This window comes from Caenorhabditis elegans, chromosome II (genome assembly GCF_000002985.6).
Source record: "Caenorhabditis elegans chromosome II".
NCBI lineage: Eukaryota > Metazoa > Nematoda > Chromadorea > Rhabditida > Rhabditidae > Caenorhabditis > Caenorhabditis elegans.
Window position 1 is genome coordinate 7,305,817 of NC_003280.10, and position 17,726 is coordinate 7,323,542.

Here is a 17,726-nt window from a genome sequence, read left to right on the forward strand (position 1 = left end):
TTGGTTTTTTTTTTCTTAATCAATTTTCAAAGTTTCTCGTTAAGCAGACACAAAATGGTTCGAACCTGCTCGAACTGCGGAAGTTCTGAAATTGATGAGGATGCTGCTAGAGGAGATGCTACGTGCACTGCGTGCGGAACTGTGCTCGAAGAATCCATTGTCGTAACTGAAAATCAATTTCAAGAGCGAGCTGGTGGATCAGGTCACACTCTAGTCGGTATGTGGTAGGAATGTTAAAAGTATTTACAAAATGTTATTTCAGGTCAATTTGTGTCCTCAGAGCGAGCTGCAGCTAACAATTTCAATGGAATGGGATCTCAAGAATCTCGAGAAATGACGTATGCAAAAGGCCGGAAAGTTATTGATGAGCTCGGCAGTCAGTTACGAATAAATTCACATTGTATGAACACTGCATTCAATTTTTACAAAATGTGCGTATCTCGTAACCTGACACGTGGACGTAATAGATCATCCGTTGTTGCTGTTTGCATGTATATAACTTGTCGACTAGAAAACACTGCTCATTTGTTGCTCGATTTCAGTGATGTCACTCAGGTATGACATTTCGGTAAACTTTTGTAATTAATAAGTGCAATTTCAGATTAATGTCTTCGATTTGGGAAGAAACTTGAACTACCTTTCTCGTTCATTGCGTATCAATCTCCCATCCACGGATCCTTGTCTTTACATTATGCGATTCGCATGTGTTTTGGATTTTGGCGACAAACAGAAAGAAGTTGTGAATTTGGCGACAAGACTAGTACAAAGAATGAAAAGAGATTGGATGTCTACTGGAAGAAGACCAACTGGAATCTGTGGAGCTGCTCTTTTAATTGCTGCAAGATCTCTTAATTTCAATCGATCCATTAATGATATCGTTCGTGTTGTACACATCAGTGAAGGCGTAATCAGAAAACGTCTCGATGAATTCAGTCAAACCCCTTCGGGAAGTCTTACGATTGATGAGTTTTCAACTGTTGATCTAGAACATAGTGAAGATCCACCAGCATATCGAGAATCACGACGGAAAGCACGTGAGGATCAATTGAGAAAAGAGGCTGAGCAAGCAGAATCAATGAAAGAACAACTAGGAGAAATGGAAGCTCACGTTGAAGCTGCACTCGATAAGAAGAGGAAGGAAAAGTTTTCAAAAAGTCCATATGCACGAATGATTAGTGAAAATCTAGGTAAGGAAAATGATAAAATGCAGACGCTTACTGAAACAGTTGTGGAGAGTTCAGGGTTGGAAAAAGGAGCTGATGAAATGGTACGAAATGAAATTATCAATACAGTTTTCAACGCTGCTGAAGAAGATCCTTGGTGAGTTTTCTTTGTATTTTTAACTCTAGGTTTGTTTAAATATTGTAATTACAGCACCTCGAACTCATTGGAAAAATATGATAAGTATCGTCCTTCGCTGGAATCTCTTGGAATAAAAAGAACATCGGAGCCAGAACCCGAACCCGTCCCACATCCAATAGTTAATGCCGATTTAGAAGAAGACATCTCAGATTCAGAAATCGATTCGTACATTCTGACGGAAAGTGAAGTAGCCATCAAAACAGATTATTGGATGAAAGCAAATGGAGAAGCAATGAAAGAGATTGAAGAGAAGAAACGCGAACGTGAATTGAATGGTGGAGTAAAGAAGAAGAAACCGAGATCCAATCGAAAAACTGACACCACGTCTACATCTGTTGCTAGTGCCGTTGAGAAAGTTATTGCGGAGAAGAAATTATCGAATAAAGTGAACTACGAGATGTTAAAAGATTTGGAGACGATGGCGACTGGTATCAAGAGAGATATACGTGAATCAACTCCGGCTCCAGTCACTCCAATTTCAATCAAAGTTGATTCGTCTGACGTCACTCCCGATACCTTATCTAAAAGTGAAAAAATAGCGAGAGGTAAAAATATACGATCTCAAGCCAGCGAATCGACAATCCAAAAGTTGAGAAGTATTTTTGATCTGACAGAAGAATGCTCTGAAACTAGCAAAAACTCATCACCGAAGGTTAATTTGAAAGTTGAATCTGCTAGTCCATCAACTTCTGAAGTATCTTCAATCGAACATAAACCGTTTGTACCACCCGCTAGATCCAGATATGCCAAAGTGAAGCCGATTATTGGAGCTAAAAAGCTTGCAGCTGTGAGTTCAACTGTAGCCCATTTAGATTTTATTTTAAAATTTCAGCTAAACGAAGTCAAAAATGTCCATACAGTTCCTGAACCATCTGCACCAGCGGAGCCAATCGTTTCTGAAGCACCTCTACAAGTAAAAACATCATCTTCTGATCCTATCGTTACGAGCACAGAGGTTTTAACAAATTTTTAGTTTAGTCAATCGTTGATTAATTTCAGGTGCCATCCGTCGCTGAGCCACCAGCTCCAATTCAAAATGTAGAAGAAGCAAAACCAATTGTTCCCGTCAAATCAAGATATGCAAAAGCAAAACCAAATTTGAAACCGATAAAGCAGAAGGTTACCTTTAATCTGCCAATAAAAAAATACTGAAATTTTTCCAGACTGCCGTCGACGTTGTCACTGTCGGAGAGGGAGAATCCAGTGAACCATCGGCCAAGCGCACTAAAGCAGAGCATCTTGAATCCTAATTTGAACTATCTTGCAACAATCCTCCATTAAACAATTTATTAGCCACTAAAACTGCACTCTCCCCGCTCTAGTTATTTCGACTTCCTTTTTATGAAAATACAGGTTAATTTTTTTCTAACACGAATCGTTCTCAGGCTTCCACTTTCTCAATTATTGTTTCCTTCAGTTGTTCTGCGTTCAAAATTTGTTCAGTTCTTCGACTTTCAAATTTCGAATGCTGTTGTTGTTTCTATTATATCCATTCTGTATATGTTTAATTAAACTAAATTTTTCTCGTTTTGATTTATCTATAAAGTAACAAGCAAAAACAATCTATGGCTAAGAACATTTTTAAATTTTAGATAAACTTGTTCGCCAATGCAAGAACTTTCGAAAACTGCACATTTCCACGATTGGCCATGAGTTTTGTGGGAATGGGAGCGGTGATTCGGTTTCCGAGTGGATTTCCTTCTTCATCGAGAAGCACAATCATATTCTGATCAGTAACTGGAACTCCATGTTTTCGGTAGTGGACGTGCGTATTTGCACCGACCACGTAAGCTTTTCGCATTTGTCCACGGATGGCAACGAGAATCTAAACACATTTATATTAGGTAAATCAAGGGAAAAAACAACAGAAATACCTTGTCACCGAGTTCTGCGTGTGGCATATGCTTGGCTCGTCTTCCTTGCTTGTATACGTGAATGCAGTACGGTAGTTTTCCAGTCGTATCTGCTTCTTTTCCGAGAGCAGAGTTATCAACAACATTCAGGCGTGTTCTTCGGTGGATTCCCATGCTCGGAGCTCTGCTTCGATGTTTCGACAACTCATATCTGTATAAAAAATGTATTTTCCTGAATTAATTTCTAAAACAAAACGGTCACAGCGTTCAGAAAGCAAATTTTATTTTAATAAAAACTAAAATAGCTAATCAACTAATCAACAGTCAAACATAAAATGCTCCATTCCACACTTTTTGTGATCGTATTTCATCTGATGCGTTAATCATTTCGTATGCACAATGCCGGCATCCGTTTCCACAACACTTTCCTTTTTGCAAATGATGGGAAATTGTGAACACAGAATATCCAGTTTTTGGATCGATATAAGTGAGTTTTCTGTCATTAATGGCTCTCGTATGTGCCATATGAATAGTTCTTTCTTCACTTGTGAGTCCATCGTAGTTCACCCATGGAACTTTAGATTTGTTGATTGCAGCTTCGAAGAGAGTATAGTTTGCGATCATTTCTCCTTTCTTGTGCTCCACGAGCTCATAACCTGGACCCGTTGATTTTGGTTTATAATAAACTGGAGCAGCATTAGATTTTGATAGTTTAACACCTTGTTGAGTGATAATGACATCAGTTTCGTTTGTGTTCTTGGGCTCAAGGGATGATTTTTCGTCCGATTTCGTGGTGAAGCGGCGACTGCAAAGAGAACTGTTACAACTTCCGTGCCATCGTTATTAAATTTTAATTTTAAAAAAATTGAATTACTACTTCAAGACCCGGTTGTAACAATTCCCTTGCAGGGCAGATACAGGGTTCCGAACGCCAAGACCGTTGTTTCAAAATACTTACTCTGGTTGTGGCCACCATCTGCCCGAAGCACTGCATCTTGAAGCAACTGTGGTGTTGAAAACGTTGGCCAGTAGTCGAGAGAACATTCCACTACTGCTCGGTAGGTTTGCCATACCTGAAAACTACGAATTTTGATGAAAAATCAGAAATTTGAGCGAAAAAAAAAAAAATAGATGAAGTAAAGTTGACGCACAATTGCGTACTTCTCGTCAGTCGGTGTTTGCACAGCTTACATTTTGAATTACGACAATTGTTATTGCAGCTTTTCTCGACAGAAAAATCGTTTTGATTGTTAAACGTTACAATTGTATCATTTCCTCTGATGGTTTCATTGTTTTGAAAAATTAAATTATTGCAGTGGCTCTCGTCCAGATCATGCACAAGTATGTACGTTCCGAATAGACAATTTGGTGGCGGCAATCCGGAAAGTCATAGACGCCGTGATCAGGTATTCGAGTTTTTCTTGAAGTTTTGAGTCAAAAATTTTAAAAAGAATGTTTGACACAAAATATATTAAATTTTACTTATATAATTTCAATGATCAAAAAGAATTTTAACGCTTCAATGCTACCCTTCTCCCAAAGCTATAATTTTTAATAAACGAGCATTGCGAAATGAAATAAACTAGTCAAGTCTTCTGACAACTCGTTTCTATTCATAACAACACACCTTCTATTGGTGTCTTTCGAACTCTTTTACAAAGAAGGACCCTCCTGCAAGTTTTATTATGTCTGCGTCTCGCATTGCACTTGATCCGTCACTAATGACTAGAAAAGGTGTCCTAGACAACCTAAGAGAAATAGTATTTAAAAAAAGATGCGCTGAGACAAAAAAGAGCGAACGTATGCCTGTAATGGCTCCAATTTTATCGATTATAAATTGATGCTAGCCAATTTTCGTAAATTAGTTTTCTCGGTCAAATCTGATCTCACCAAAATAAGTGATTGTTACCGAATAATTTGATAAGATCCTACTACGTGATTCCATTTTGTTCTTCTAAATTAGCAGCGATTAAGAATGTTTTACTTCGAAAAAAACTACTTTCCGGTGCACATTTCTTCAATTTCCATTTTCTTTTTATCGAAAATTGAACGGAATGTTTAAAAAACTGGAAAATAAATGTATAAATAAAAATTTAAAATGTTTGACACAGTTAAAGCACGAACCATAAAATATAAAAAACTTGAGCAAACAAAAGTATATTTTTTCTTTCTTTTTGCATCTTTCGAACAATGTTTACTTTTGCAATATGTGCTCGTTTCTCTTTTTATTTTCATTTTAATCGTGGGTTATGCTTTCAGCAAAAGTACAATTATATCCATTAACAGTTCATACCTGTCCATCTTTTCCGAAGATTCGCTTCTCATTTTAGCGCCCTGTGCTTATCAGCGGCGGGTCGGGGCGCCTTTGCTTCTCTTCAACTTTCACTATCAAAATGTCAGAAACACATCTGTTCTTTGCGTAACCCATCATCATCATCATCATAGTCTTTTTTTCAGAAACAAGCATCCTTGGTGCTCCGAACCATGACAACAATCGCACAGTCTGTTTTTTGTTTTCTTGCCGGATTCTTCAACTTTTTTCTCCTATATTTCCGCAAAACGAGCAGAGCGGTAAGCTATTTTATTCCAATTATTCTAAAGTAAACCGAATTTCCAGTACTGCAAATATCAAGTTGTCAAGTATCACAGCAACATTCCAATGTCTCCTCTTACAACACATAGACTATGTAAGTTCGAATTTTTTATTCAAATGTACCGAATATAACTGTAAAATGTTATAGAATTTTTCGAAGTGGTTAAAAATGTATTTTTTATTGCACAGAAAAAGAAAGTAGAAAATGCCGAACTTTGCTTAAAAATCGATAAATTAACCTGAAAATAAATTTATTTGCGGAAGAATGCCTGAAAATTAAAAAAAAAGGCAAAACGTGGATGAAAAAATTATATAGCTGGAAAACCTCAAAAATAAAATTATCGTTTGTTCAAAAATCAAAATATGAAAAAAAAATAAAACAGTTAGAAAATATCAACAGTTTTTGGCAGTTATATTCGGTATTTATAGTGAATCTTTGAAGAGCTGTAAACTTATAACGAAATTGTTTTTCAGTGACTGTGAAACGGAAAATCCTGGTTTTGGATCTTGACGAAACACTCATTCATTCACATCATGACGGTGTTCTTCGACAAACAGTCAAACCTGGAACTCCGTCTGATTTTACGATACGGGTATTCGTTTTTAACAAGAAATGTTTCCACTTAAACCTCAATTACAGGTGGTTATCGATCGACATCCTGTGAAATTCTCGGTTCACGAACGTCCACATGTCGACTATTTTTTGTCAGTTGTCAGTCAATGGTAGTTTATTAAATATTATAACAAAAATATATGGTAACTGTTTTAGGTATGAATTGGTGGTTTTCACAGCGAGTATGGAAGTTTATGGAACATCAGTAGCTGATCGGTTAGATCGTGGACGAGGAATTCTCAAGAGGCGGTTAGTAGTTTTTATATTTCCCCGATGCTTGATTGCGCAATTTTTAAAAAGTTGTACACCTTCAAAGAGTACTGTAATTTCGAAATTGTTGTTGATTATTGTTTTTTTTTTGAAAAACAAGTTAAGAAACATTCAAATATCAATTAAATATCCGTAACAACAATTTTTGAAAGTTATAGTTATCTTTAAAGGCGCGCACATTCTTGTATTGGGCAAAAATTGTCGATGAAACATCGCAAAATATGGGTTATTTAAAAAAAGTTCATCGTGAATTTTTTAAAAATTTTATATTGAATTAGAGCTTCACATTTTGGATTCTTTCTCTGAAGACGGAACACTGATTAAAAATTTTCAGTTATTTCCGTCAACATTGCACAATGGAAGTCGGAGGCTATACGAAGGATTTGTCTGCAATTCATCCCGATCTTTCAAGCATCTGTATTCTTGACAACTCTCCTGGAGCCTATCGAAAATTCCCACGTAAGTGTTTTAAGAGTTTACGATTTCTAGAGCTTTCTGGAGTTTTTAGAAGGGATCTGAAGAAATATCCTGATCTTTGTTCTGAAGATCAAAAATATTGCTGATTTTCAAATTAGAAGTTTTCAGACAATGCCATTCCAATTCCATCATGGTTTTCTGATCCAAACGACACGTGTCTTCTCAATCTTCTTCCATTCCTCGACGCACTTCGATTTACGTCAGATGTTCGAAGTGTGCTCTCACGGAACATGCAAGCTCTTCCTGAAACACAATCAGTACAGTACTACTAAATAGGAAACGAGAAAGTGTACTGTAGTATTCTCCTCATATCTCAATTTGCTTCAAAAAACCCCCGTCTCTTTTTGTCCCAGTCGCCCCCATCCAACATCTATCTAATTTTAGCTGTCCTCTTCGAGGTGGCAAAACATTATCTAAAAGTACTGCAACGGGTTCTACACCTTCTCCGTCTCTTTTCCCCTTGAAAAATGTGTGCGTTTTTTATTGATTTCTGCAAAGTATTTATTGATACCGAAGATTGTGTGCGTCTAGGCGTCCAGAATAGAACTTTTAACTCCATTTCAGCTCATTTTATTTTTTAGAATCATTAAATATCTCTAGATTCGTATTTCTTCTCCTGACTCTTTTTCTGCACATTTTTCTTCCGTTTTCAATCATAACATGCAGTTTTATTTATAGATTCATAATTAAATTGATAAGTGCTGCAATCTAACTGTATTTCTTTTTGTTCCTCTCCACATCAGTCTTTTTTCGCCAGATGGCCACGATCGTTTCTTATATTATATTACATATATAAAATAATTTATTGATATCATCATCATCATCACTATTATCATTATCATCACCATCTCATCCCCCACCTATTTATAATAAGAAACCAAAATAACAACATTAGGAACATTTTTATTAATTTATTAAGACGATCATCAGTATTCGAAGTCTTCCATCATGTTTCTTTTGTGTGTTCCAGCGAATCTCAGCATGCGGCATCTAAAATAATTGACTGATTTTTCGGAAAATCTAATTTGAAAAAAAAAACTAACTTTTCTGGGTAAAAGATGCACCATGACTCGACGGACGGTGCCAGCGCACGAGATTCTCTATTGACAAGAGGCGATGGAAATGCGGACGATGTTGAGATGTAAATGGTTAGGAGCAAGATAAGAGCACGGATGACGTACATATTTGTGGACGGCTGAAAATGTTTAAATCAAGAAGCTTTTCCTTTCAGCATCAAATTTAAAAAATAAAATTATCAGGAAAATCAACACTTTCAAGGGAAAATATAGGAATCTGTGGATTTTATACTCTATGAAATACATTTAAAGCATCCAAGTTCCTATTTTGAGTGCAAAAATGACGAGATTTCTAATCTATTAACATAGAAACCAAATATAAAAAGAAAATTTCTTCCCGGGAAACTCATAGAAATTGCTAAATAAGTGTGAGTGGTAAATAAAGAACAAAGGATATGATATTTGGGAAGAAACCGATTTTTCTGAGAAGACAACAATGTGGGAAAAAGAAATGAGTAAGTTCAGGAAAAAGTATGTAGTGCAACAAGGAAATAGTCATAGATCTCGTGGGAAGTTCTAATGTGGGAGTCAAATTGATACTTGTAGGCAAGGTTACGGTAGCAGGCAATTTGGTGATTGTTTCGTTGACCAACTATATATTAAATATCAATTAACCAGTAAAAAAAAAGAGAAATATGATGTTAACATAAAGACCCTGACAGGGATCCAAATAAGAATCATGATTTTAGATTTTCGTTAGTGCGAAAAACGCCAAAAAGTTCAAAGTTTGTGCTAGAGCAATGAGGGAACAATGATAAAATAAATTATAAAAATAAATTCAATACTTTAAAAGGAATATTGAGAAAAATCATAACTTAACTTATCAGAAAACTTAGTTAACTTTGAAGAAATCAGTCTCAATTCATTTCAATTAGTATCGCAAAAAAAAGTTATATGAAAACATATTATATATTTCTACTTTTTCTCAGTTTAATTACATTGAAAAAATAAATAAGATCCGCTTTGGCCACATTTACAAAATTTAAATTTTAACTGAGTGACCAAGTAGAAGAACAAATAGATAGATTTTATACAGAAAAAATGCCAAAAATACCATTTGCAATTTTTTGAACAGTTTCTCTAAAATAACTCAAAACTTCCATATAAAATGTAGTTTTTCGTATATCTCACTATATTCCACTGAGACTTCATTCATAATTTACATCCTCAACGGTTCTCAGACAAATGATTAAAAACAAGGTATTGAAAGTGAAGGTGGTGACCTGAATACTGAATAAAAGATCAGTTGTATGATTCTGCAGTGTGCTCTTGAAATAAAAACTTTAAATCTAATTCCAAAATTGTGCATTAATTATGACAACTTGAAAATCTGGGAAAACGATATAATATTGCAGCTTTCATTTTTGTTTTCGTTACGTTTTCTAGCCGTAATATGATCAAATAAAATTATTCTACGTTTTCTCTAGAAGATCAGAACTCACAGTCATTGAGTTATTTTTTAAGATCTATAGAAAGTTGTTTCTCGTAACTATTATATGTGTGATTGAAGTCAGACACTGGAACGATGTCCTACTTTTTGAATAGAAAAAGTCATATGGTGTGGGTTGGTAGACAATTTTAAACTTCAACTGTAAATATTATTTATCATCGGCAACAAAAATTTTAAGAGTTCCAAAAACTTTTCTCAATTGGGAATATTTTTGTGCATTAACATTTCAAGAAAATCCGTATTTTTTATATTAGTCTTGCACCCAATTGCTTTAATATGACAGCTTCAGGTTTTGCCTATTTAAATATAGAGAAACATTTGTGTGCATATTTTTAAAAATTATGGTTGTGCTTTACGAAAACTTATAATAGCCTATGGAAACTTATTCTAGTACTTTTTTCGATTTATGAGCTTACTGTTGGAAAGAATAATTTCCAATAAAATTATAAATAGATTATCTTATTTTTAAGTTTACGAAAAAATAACATTTTTAGGAGCAAGAAACCCTTTTGAAGCGAACACATTTGCTCCAGATAAATTCCATATTTAACCATGGTTAATTTCTAAATGCGACAGCTGTGAAGGTTAAAAATGGAATGAGACATGATTTGAAAGGGATGAGTCTGCACTGCAACGTACACAACATATAAAAGGATCTCGAGAACAATGAAAACATTCTTAGAATATTCCAAGATATTTCAATTTGCACTCTTTTATCTGGGGTTTTTTCTCACAAGCTTTGGTATAAGGTGCATTAGAATTGTGCAGTCAACAATGGAACACCTCATTTTCCTATATATTCAATCAAGAAAAAAACCACGACAGGTTCGTATTCAAAATTAAATTGCGCTGAAGTTAATTTTATTGTTTTCTTTCGGCTTGGATATGGGTAAATCTGTATTTGCTGGATTGATGACGACTATAAATTTAAAGAAAGAACGTGCATAAACAATTGAAAAAGGGCACAGATTCCATGAACTGATAGAATAGTCTAACATAAGAAATGACGTGAAGAGTGTAAAATGCAAAATGAAATTGAGAACAAAAAGAATTGGGGGAAGAAGGGGGAGATAACCATTTTAAGAAAATGAGGAGTTAATGGTGAAATGGTGGGTGGGAAGAGCTTCTGTAGTTGGTTGAGGGGGTGCAAAATGAGTTACTGAATTAGTGTAATTAATTGTTCATTGGACCAACTTGAGGAGTACTGTAAATATCAGGAAGTTTATTCAGAAGGTGGAAGAAAATTCAAACAAGTTAAAAGTGTTAATATGTTTTACATTTAAAAATTCGGATTCTTTTAAATTTTAATTTGAAAAATCAGGCTATCAAAAATCAAACAAAATTCTGTGGGTTATAGTTTGCAATGCATTCACTACTAGCTGCCTTGAACCCTGTCACGAGTATGGCATTTCATATGTATAGTATACCGTACTCTCGATTGCATTTTTAGACTTGTATCAGACGATAACACGTTCTTTATAACCATTTCCTATAACAAAAATGTAAAGATAGACATCACATTTCTGGCTAAAAATTTCAGCTTGTATCTGCGCGTTTATCATGCAGAAGTAAAAAACAGAATTTTTACTGAAATCGCGATTTTTGAACAGCTTATTAAAACATGTTTCTCTAAATTAAATGGTTAAAAAAGCCTAAACAACTAAAAATCCTTGAGTTTATCAAGAAAAAAACAATCAGAAATCTTATTCAGAAATGAAAGTCACGAATGGACCGGAAAGCTTTACTAGGAACACCATTAATATCATTTGTTTATCTTTACTAATTTTCAGAAAATCTCTGAAAACCACCTGTCTCTGAAATATTGCTGGTCGGAACAAAACCAGTGACTTTATCAAGAGTTGAAGCTTCCCACGATTCAACAACTCGTGCAATCAGTGTGACATACGTGGGAATCGAGTGACTAGTGGAAGACGTCAAATATCACTTTCAGAGGTGGGAAAATGACTGGAAGTTTCTTGATGACTAGTTGAGACAAAAGAAGAATTCGTTTTTATTGGTCAGACTATCAAAATATTATAGAGAAGAAAAATAATGAAGTGGTCAAAGTGAAATGAATTTGAGGTGACTATGGAGTGACATTTGCATGGAAAAAGAGATATATTTTGGAAATCCAACCAAATCAAAAAGGAAATATGAGTCGTCTGGTGACAGGGCGCACCCTAATGTACGAAATGACGTCGCGATTCATATTTGGAAAGTATAATAATTTCGAAAGAACATGAGCAATTTCAGTTAAATGTTGAATCGTGTGTGAGTTGTTGCCAAATTTTTATTAATGAGAAGGGATCGACTTTATTTTGTTTTATTTTATTTATTTTATTTGTAAGTACAATTATAGAGTAGTGACCTTTAATTTATGAAATATGGGAAATTAGAAAAACAATAATTTTAATTCCCATAAAAACTAGAAATTTGAATTAGGATCCATTTATGGCCAAGTTTTGAGAGAGACAAAATCACACGAATTCAGCTAAAAAAGGACTGCTTGTCATCATTTGATATTTGAACGCTGTATTCGTTTTATTTGTAATTCATAACTGCTACGGAACATTTTAAAAATCGTTTGTTTTTTTTTTGACAGAAAATAGAAGCATTTTATTTTTTAGCAGTCTGGCTTATTTTGTGTTGTTCATAGACATTTAGTTCTTAGCAGTATGAAAAAAAAACACTGCTGAAAATCAGTTTTTAAACCCACAAAATTGAAATTTAGGGAATAATTGGCATAAAATTGGAACCACTATGAGCAGTTGTTATGAAGAAATAAAAAGGCTAGGATTGGACTACTTCTATAAGATGTTATTTGAAACGTTAATGAATGACTTTATACAAAATTAACGTTACTTGAGAGGTAGAACAATTGAAAATTACTCTCAAAAATTTTAAGATTTATCAAAAGTCAAAGTTTTGGCAAATTACCAACTTAAAAAAAAAGTTCCAATATGGTAGTTTCTGGGAGATTTCTCCAGTTTTTGCAATTTTTTTTGGTAGAACTTTAAAATAATCCCTCCATGATTTTTTCAAGTTCGCCATAATCCAATTTCAAGTTCGCCATAAATTTAAAATCAAATCTGATAGTGATATATGTACTTAAAAATAAATTTCCTAAATACACAGTTAAAATGCGATGTGCGCATAGTGGATGAAGAGCCATAATGCGCGCATTGCGTGTGGCGACCACCATCAAGTTGATTCGTAGAATCCGGAAGTGTCTATTGTTTTTCATGCCTTTTTTCATGCCTACTTATGCCTATTACTTATCAGCGTTATAATTAACCTTTTAAATAATACTAGAAACAAAATTTTTTACAGATTCTTCTATTCGAGCAAGAGACGAAAAAAAAACGACTTCAGACCAGATTGTCTAGGTAAAATGGATCCTACCAAAAAATAAGCTCAATTTTATTATTTTCCAGAAAACACTGTTGTCGAACAAGGAAATGATGAATATGAACCAGAAAATGATGAGGAGACAACCTATCCGGATGATGAAGGAGATTACGATACTTCGATAGGAGTAGTGGCGGAGAACATCAACGTGGAGAATTTCGAAGAGGACTTGGATATCAATATGGATATCGGAACGGAAAACGAAGAAAATGATACATTAACAGGTATTTATTAGTTAAAAATATCTAAAATTCTAAATGAAAAGAAATGTCTTCACTTCAAAATTATCCGCGTTCAAAAACTACAAAAACCTCAAATTTCACTGAAATACCTAGAATAAATTGAATAAAAGCCTAAAAAATTTTTTAGATGCCGGCTCAAGTTCGCGGAATAAGAAATAGAAGAGATTCCACCAACTCAAGGACATTCCAAGGCCCCCGAGCTTCCGACCCATGAGCAAAGCACGAGAAATGAAGATTCGAGTGATGCCGATGAGTCCAAGGAGGATGAGGACGAATAATAAGTAATTGTGTTGTTTCAGAGTTCAATTTGTTGTTACTATTCACTGTTATTGTTGTTGTTTACTTACTCATACTTTGTAATGAATGCGTTTTTGAATAGAAAATTGTCTAAAATGCTCAGAATTTGTAAGGTTTTCTGGTTTTATTATCAATAAGAGAATCCACAATGTGTTCATAATTTATGTTCGCGATGCTCGCAAAATGCATCTCAAGTTTGCGATGGACGCACAATGCGCGCGCAATGCGCATCATTTCCGGTTCCCTTTTCTCCCATGCGCGATCCACGCCGAAAGCACTATGCGCACATTGCATTTTAACTGTGTAATGCAAAACTAAAACGCTTCGTTTTCTTGAGCACTGAACCATGGCCGATTTATACACTTTTGGCCATTAACATTTTTTCCCACAATTTAATGACGTCCTTCTTTTTCTTATTCATTTTTCAGATAAAATTTATATTTATTTAATTATTTATTTGCTCCAAAATCAATGGAAAGTACTGGGGTTTTGTGTGAGGGACGGGGGTAGAAAGTGGTTACCTGTAAAGAAACCATCAATTAAATACATTATATATATATAATATTGATTAAATTACTGACAAAAAAAAAAGAGAAAACGATGAAATGAAATGAGATTTTAGGATATACAGAAGAAACCAAGAAAAAGTGTTCCTGTTTTTCTCATTGTTTCTTTGTGTTTTGGATCTTGTGAGGATGGATGACTAGATTTAAGACAGGGTAATGAGATTATTGAGGAAAAAAGAAAGAAAATAGGTCCCGTGTAAACATACGGAACAACTAAAGTGTGAATGAACTCATCTATATCTAGAATGTACAAAATGATGTCAGAAATGACAGTTGTGGAACAAGAAGACTTGATACATAGAAGACTGTTTTCATTAAATGAACAAAAAGTGAATGTTGAAGAGATGGAAGTGAACGATTCGATGAGGATGAACAATTTGATGGAGTTTAGCAGAAATCGGTCACATTGAACACGTTGATGTCTCGGTTTGCGCCACAGCAACTGAAAATTTAGTTGTTTTTATTTATTTTTAATACAAATTTTCAATACAATTGATTTTAATTTTTTGGCATTTGAAAAATCATAGTTTCTTTGATGTTATCACAAAATAAATGAGATCATCGTTTCTTTTTTAGTTATTTACAGCTAAGCTTACACATTTTTGACTTGGAATGTAGAATTGTAGGTGGTTTCAGTGAATAACCGTATATAACATGGTTCGGTAAACTTTGCTTTGATCAGTTTGAGAACTCCTTGATATGATCCGAGCACTCCACCAAGAATGGCTCCGAAGATGATGATAAGGTTGATAATCAAAACAGTTTTGTCTGTCCGATCCAATACTCTGAAATAAATGCTCTTATAATTTTCATATTTTTGAAATTCAAACTCACTCTCTGAGTGTTGGAATCTTTCCTTTCCTCCATTCCTCTTCTGTGGCAGCTTCTGAGTACAAGTAGAAAAGTGAAGGAAGGACGGCACATCCCATTGGAATTGTTGAAGCTCCTGAATTATAAATTATTGAAATAAATTTCGATTGAGTGTCAACATATACGTACCAACAAGATTCATAACAGGTTGGAAATCTGGAACAGTCAGTGCGACAAAAAGAACCAAGAATAGAACAATAGTTCTAGTAATAACTCTTCCAATTCCAAAGGCATGTGAGATCTTTGCATAATGTTCAACTTCTTGATTTAATGGATTAATTACAATTACAAGAGTCATTATACAATGAAATGAGATCATCAAATTGGCAAGAAGCTGAAAAGATTTCGAAGGTATTGATTGGTTTTTGTTAAATTTCATTACCTGCAATGAAGGACTTTGAATACTGTAAATAACTGAATCAGTCATTGAATCTCCATAAACCACAAATGCAAATATACAGAGTGGAAGATAAAGAATGACAACACCCAAGAATCCAGCAAATATCGATTTTGTGAAATCTCTTGGATTCTTCATATCGTGTTGAATTGTTGGAAATACGTAGTGCCCAGAGAAAGCAAACAAAAAGATTCCAAACGAAAGAATTGTTGATGTGCTTGTTGTCACTGGATATGATACAGCTGAGAAACATGCAGTCGAGTCCAAAGCAATTCCAGTATGGATTGAGACAACTGCGATTACTGTAGTCAACATGGCGAACACAATGACAACCCTGGAAGTTGAGTATTTGAATAATTGAATTTGATTTGATAACAAAACAAAAAATCGTTTACCAGAACTCTCCTGGACTTGCCAACAATGTGAATGGCCAAATGAGGAATGCAAGTACAGTAATTACCTGAAAATGGAACTTCAGATCATATTATTTTGGAATAAAAACTTACTAAACAGTTAGAAATGCTATCAACGTGTAGAACATGGCTAATGAAGAAATGAATAATATTTGCTGACAGCAGAAGGTATACAACTGATACACCAAATTGAGTTACATTACCAAGAACTGACGTGAACCGTCTGAAAATATATCCTTTAGCGGATATAATAGAAACAATAAAAACGAACTGCATATTGGTTCCCATTGTTCTTTTTGCCATCTCTGGAAACGGTTTCCGGCAGACACCAATATGTGGATTCCTCTCCATTATTTTGTTCCATACCTTACCGAGAAGGTATCCAGTGTATTCGAAACTAACTGCTACAGTAAGCATTATAAGTATACCCATTGGAAGTCCAGACAATTTGAATGCGACAGGCATTGCTACAACTCCTCCTCCAACCATATCGGCAATGATAAATATTGCTGCGATCACCCATCCGATTTTGTGCTTCCCAGGTTGTGGTGCTGGAAATATAAGCATTTGTTTAAGAAATGTTTCTTTTTGGTATTTATTCGTTGAGCTCCGTCCAAGGTAATCACCAGCTTAATCTAATGAAGTAACAAATTTCAAAATTCAGTAATATCAAATAAAATCGGTTGTGCTCTGTTCTTATTTCTACGTTTCTTCCTCTCTGGTAATTTTTGTAAATAAAAAAACTTTAAACTCATATGATAGACTAGCTTTAGACGCTTTATGAGACAAAACTAATACGAATTATAGAATGTCATTCAATAAATGTATAGTTTGAAATTTGATCCCTTAATTTGACATATTTTCCATACTAGACTTGCAGCCCTTGCTCAACTTCCATCTCGAATCTTGTTTTTGTTTATCAAAAAATTGTCAACTGATAAAATACGTGCTAAACACAAGTTTTCACAATAAAACATTTTTGATAAAACTAAATTCAGTCGAGATCTAACCCGTCAAAGTAGAACAGGGGGTGCAAATAGGGAAAATTCGGTATGACTGTACAAATTCCAAGAAAGTTTCAGATTGACTTACCAACTTGTGTCGTTGACATGCACATTTCGGAATAACAGTTATTGATGTATGGATCGGCCGAAAGGTGCCCGCTAGAAAGCAGACTCTTACTTTGTTCCGCATTCATTATGATAACTCCTGTAAGATTGGGTAAGAATGGCATGTCAGTAGTGAGAGTGCGGGAGGTCAAGCGGGAAAGTATAGTTTCAGAGAGCACTCGAATGGGTGAGCACACTAGGTAAGCAGTGGGAGTGGCTCAAAATATTTGTTTATGAAAGTTAAATCCTAATGTTAAATACATTTATTTTTTGTACTGAAAGAATTCTTCAGCAAAGCATGTTTTTTTGTGGAAAAATAGAGAAAGAGGTCAGAGGAGGAAAAAAAGAAAAAGAAAGAAGGAATAGACAATTTTGGTAGAGAGGTCTAATCTATTGTTCAATGAAGACTGCTTATTTGAACCTTTTTTGATGTGTGATTTCTTAACGATGATCATCTGCATTTGCTCTCTCAACCTCTTCTGTTTCAAAAAAGAAAACAAGAAGCAATAATAAACACACAAAAAGTTGGACGTCATTCGGAATTTCCGAGTGTTCATCTTCATCATTCTCAGCTTCTTCTCATATGTCACTCCATATGCTATTCTCTCTTCCGTTTCTCTCTCGGTCCCTAGGAATGTTCGACGACAGTTGTGAAGTTAGTTGTGTGAAGCTCACGAGGTCTCCTGAGTCTCTTGAAATCAGTTACTATCACCCTTTTGCCGACATGTGC

The 17,726-nt window shown here is 34.7% G+C and overlaps 6 protein-coding genes across 9 annotated transcripts; 3 read left to right on the forward strand and 3 right to left on the reverse strand.

The window, feature by feature from the left end:
* Positions 1-41: 41 nt before the first annotated feature.
* Positions 42-2,976, forward strand: brf-1 (B-related factor 1). 2 transcript variants are annotated; one of them, NM_001322740.4, is made up of 8 exons: positions 42-217; positions 263-555; positions 602-1,187; positions 1,242-1,320; positions 1,375-2,149; positions 2,195-2,317; positions 2,362-2,481; positions 2,526-2,976. In NM_001322740.4, the coding sequence occupies exons 1-8, from the start codon at positions 55-57 to the stop codon at positions 2,610-2,612; spliced, it is 2,226 nt and encodes a 741-aa protein (NP_001309558.1). In that variant the 5' UTR covers positions 42-54; the 3' UTR covers positions 2,613-2,976. The 2 variants fall into 2 exon arrangements, with proteins under 2 accessions (NP_001309558.1, NP_001309557.1); NM_001322739.5 differs by having other exon boundaries at positions 45-217; positions 1,227-1,320; positions 2,526-2,885.
* F45E12.5 lies at positions 2,883-4,299 on the reverse strand. 2 transcript variants are annotated; one of them, NM_063126.8, is made up of 3 exons: positions 4,174-4,288; positions 3,237-3,426; positions 2,883-3,187 (listed from the first exon to the last, which is right to left on the reverse strand). In NM_063126.8, the coding sequence occupies exons 1-3, from the start codon at positions 4,284-4,286 to the stop codon at positions 2,951-2,953; spliced, it is 540 nt and encodes a 179-aa protein (NP_495527.2). In that variant the 5' UTR covers positions 4,287-4,288; the 3' UTR covers positions 2,883-2,950. The 2 variants fall into 2 exon arrangements, with proteins under 2 accessions (NP_495527.2, NP_495528.1); NM_063127.5 differs by lacking the exons at positions 2,883-3,187; positions 3,237-3,426 and adding an exon at positions 3,484-4,020 and having other exon boundaries at positions 4,174-4,299.
* Positions 4,300-4,531: 232 nt separating this feature from the next.
* cnep-1 (CTD nuclear envelope phosphatase 1 homolog) lies at positions 4,532-7,979 on the forward strand (the record flags this gene model as incomplete). 2 transcript variants are annotated; one of them, NM_001393116.1, is made up of 8 exons in its annotated part: positions 4,532-4,621; positions 5,673-5,786; positions 5,833-5,902; positions 6,283-6,401; positions 6,449-6,531; positions 6,578-6,670; positions 7,026-7,150; positions 7,277-7,979. In NM_001393116.1, the coding sequence occupies 7 exons, from the start codon at positions 5,700-5,702 to the stop codon at positions 7,438-7,440; spliced, it is 741 nt and encodes a 246-aa protein (NP_001379752.1). The 2 variants fall into 2 exon arrangements, with proteins under 2 accessions (NP_001379752.1, NP_001254123.1); NM_001267194.3 differs by having other exon boundaries at positions 4,559-4,621; positions 7,277-7,440.
* On the reverse strand, positions 7,958-8,367 carry F45E12.6 (Neuropeptide-Like Protein). Its single transcript, NM_063129.2, has 2 exons — positions 8,212-8,367; positions 7,958-8,158 (listed from the first exon to the last, which is right to left on the reverse strand). The coding sequence occupies exons 1-2, from the start codon at positions 8,349-8,351 to the stop codon at positions 8,095-8,097; spliced, it is 204 nt and encodes a 67-aa protein (NP_495530.1). The 5' UTR covers positions 8,352-8,367; the 3' UTR covers positions 7,958-8,094.
* A 3,584-nt stretch (positions 8,368-11,951) lies between these two features.
* On the forward strand, positions 11,952-13,503 carry F21D12.2 (uncharacterized protein; the record flags this gene model as incomplete). The annotated part of the gene is made up of 4 exons (NM_001356871.1): positions 11,952-11,965; positions 13,025-13,080; positions 13,129-13,326; positions 13,472-13,503. The coding sequence occupies 4 exons, from the start codon at positions 11,952-11,954 to the stop codon at positions 13,501-13,503; spliced, it is 300 nt and encodes a 99-aa protein (NP_001343660.1).
* A 578-nt stretch (positions 13,504-14,081) lies between these two features.
* F21D12.3 (Amino acid transporter transmembrane domain-containing protein) lies at positions 14,082-17,096 on the reverse strand. Its single transcript, NM_063131.9, has 9 exons — positions 16,980-17,096; positions 16,159-16,438; positions 15,981-16,110; positions 15,870-15,934; positions 15,460-15,808; positions 15,207-15,411; positions 15,042-15,153; positions 14,804-14,992; positions 14,082-14,649 (listed from the first exon to the last, which is right to left on the reverse strand). Exons 1-9 carry the CDS (start codon positions 17,083-17,085, stop codon positions 14,595-14,597), a joined length of 1,491 nt encoding a protein of 496 aa, NP_495532.2. The 5' UTR covers positions 17,086-17,096; the 3' UTR covers positions 14,082-14,594.
* Between the last annotated feature and the right edge of the window lie 630 nt (positions 17,097-17,726).

Bases quoted from the DNA above. Each gene is read 5' to 3' on its own strand.
- brf-1 (NM_001322739.5), top strand. From the start codon at position 55: ATGGTTCGAACCTGCTCGAACTGCGGAAGTTCTGAAATTGATGAGGAT. The intron at 218-262 runs GTATGTGGTAGG...ATGTTATTTCAG, and splicing joins ATCAGGTCACACTCTAGTCG to GTCAATTTGTGTCCTCAGAG. The intron at 1,321-1,374 runs GTGAGTTTTCTT...TTGTAATTACAG, and splicing joins GCTGCTGAAGAAGATCCTTG to CACCTCGAACTCATTGGAAA.
- F45E12.5 (NM_063127.5), bottom strand. From the start codon at position 4,286: ATGGCAAACCTACCGAGCAGTAGTGGAATGTTCTCTCGACTACTGGCC. The intron at 4,021-4,173 runs GTAAGTATTTTG...TTCTCTTTGCAG, and splicing joins AGATGGTGGCCACAACCAGA to TCGCCGCTTCACCACGAAAT.
- F45E12.6 (NM_063129.2), bottom strand. From the start codon at position 8,351: ATGTACGTCATCCGTGCTCTTATCTTGCTCCTAACCATTTACATCTCA. The intron at 8,159-8,211 runs GTTAGTTTTTTT...CAATTATTTTAG, and splicing joins TGCATCTTTTACCCAGAAAA to ATGCCGCATGCTGAGATTCG.
- F21D12.3 (NM_063131.9), bottom strand. From the start codon at position 17,085: ATGAATGCGGAACAAAGTAAGAGTCTGCTTTCTAGCGGGCACCTTTCG. The intron at 16,111-16,158 runs GTTCGTTTTTAT...ATATATTTTCAG, and splicing joins ACAATGGGAACCAATATGCA to ACGGTTCACGTCAGTTCTTG. The intron at 15,935-15,980 runs GTAAGTTTTTAT...TTCCATTTTCAG, and splicing joins ATAGCATTTCTAACTGTTTA to GTAATTACTGTACTTGCATT.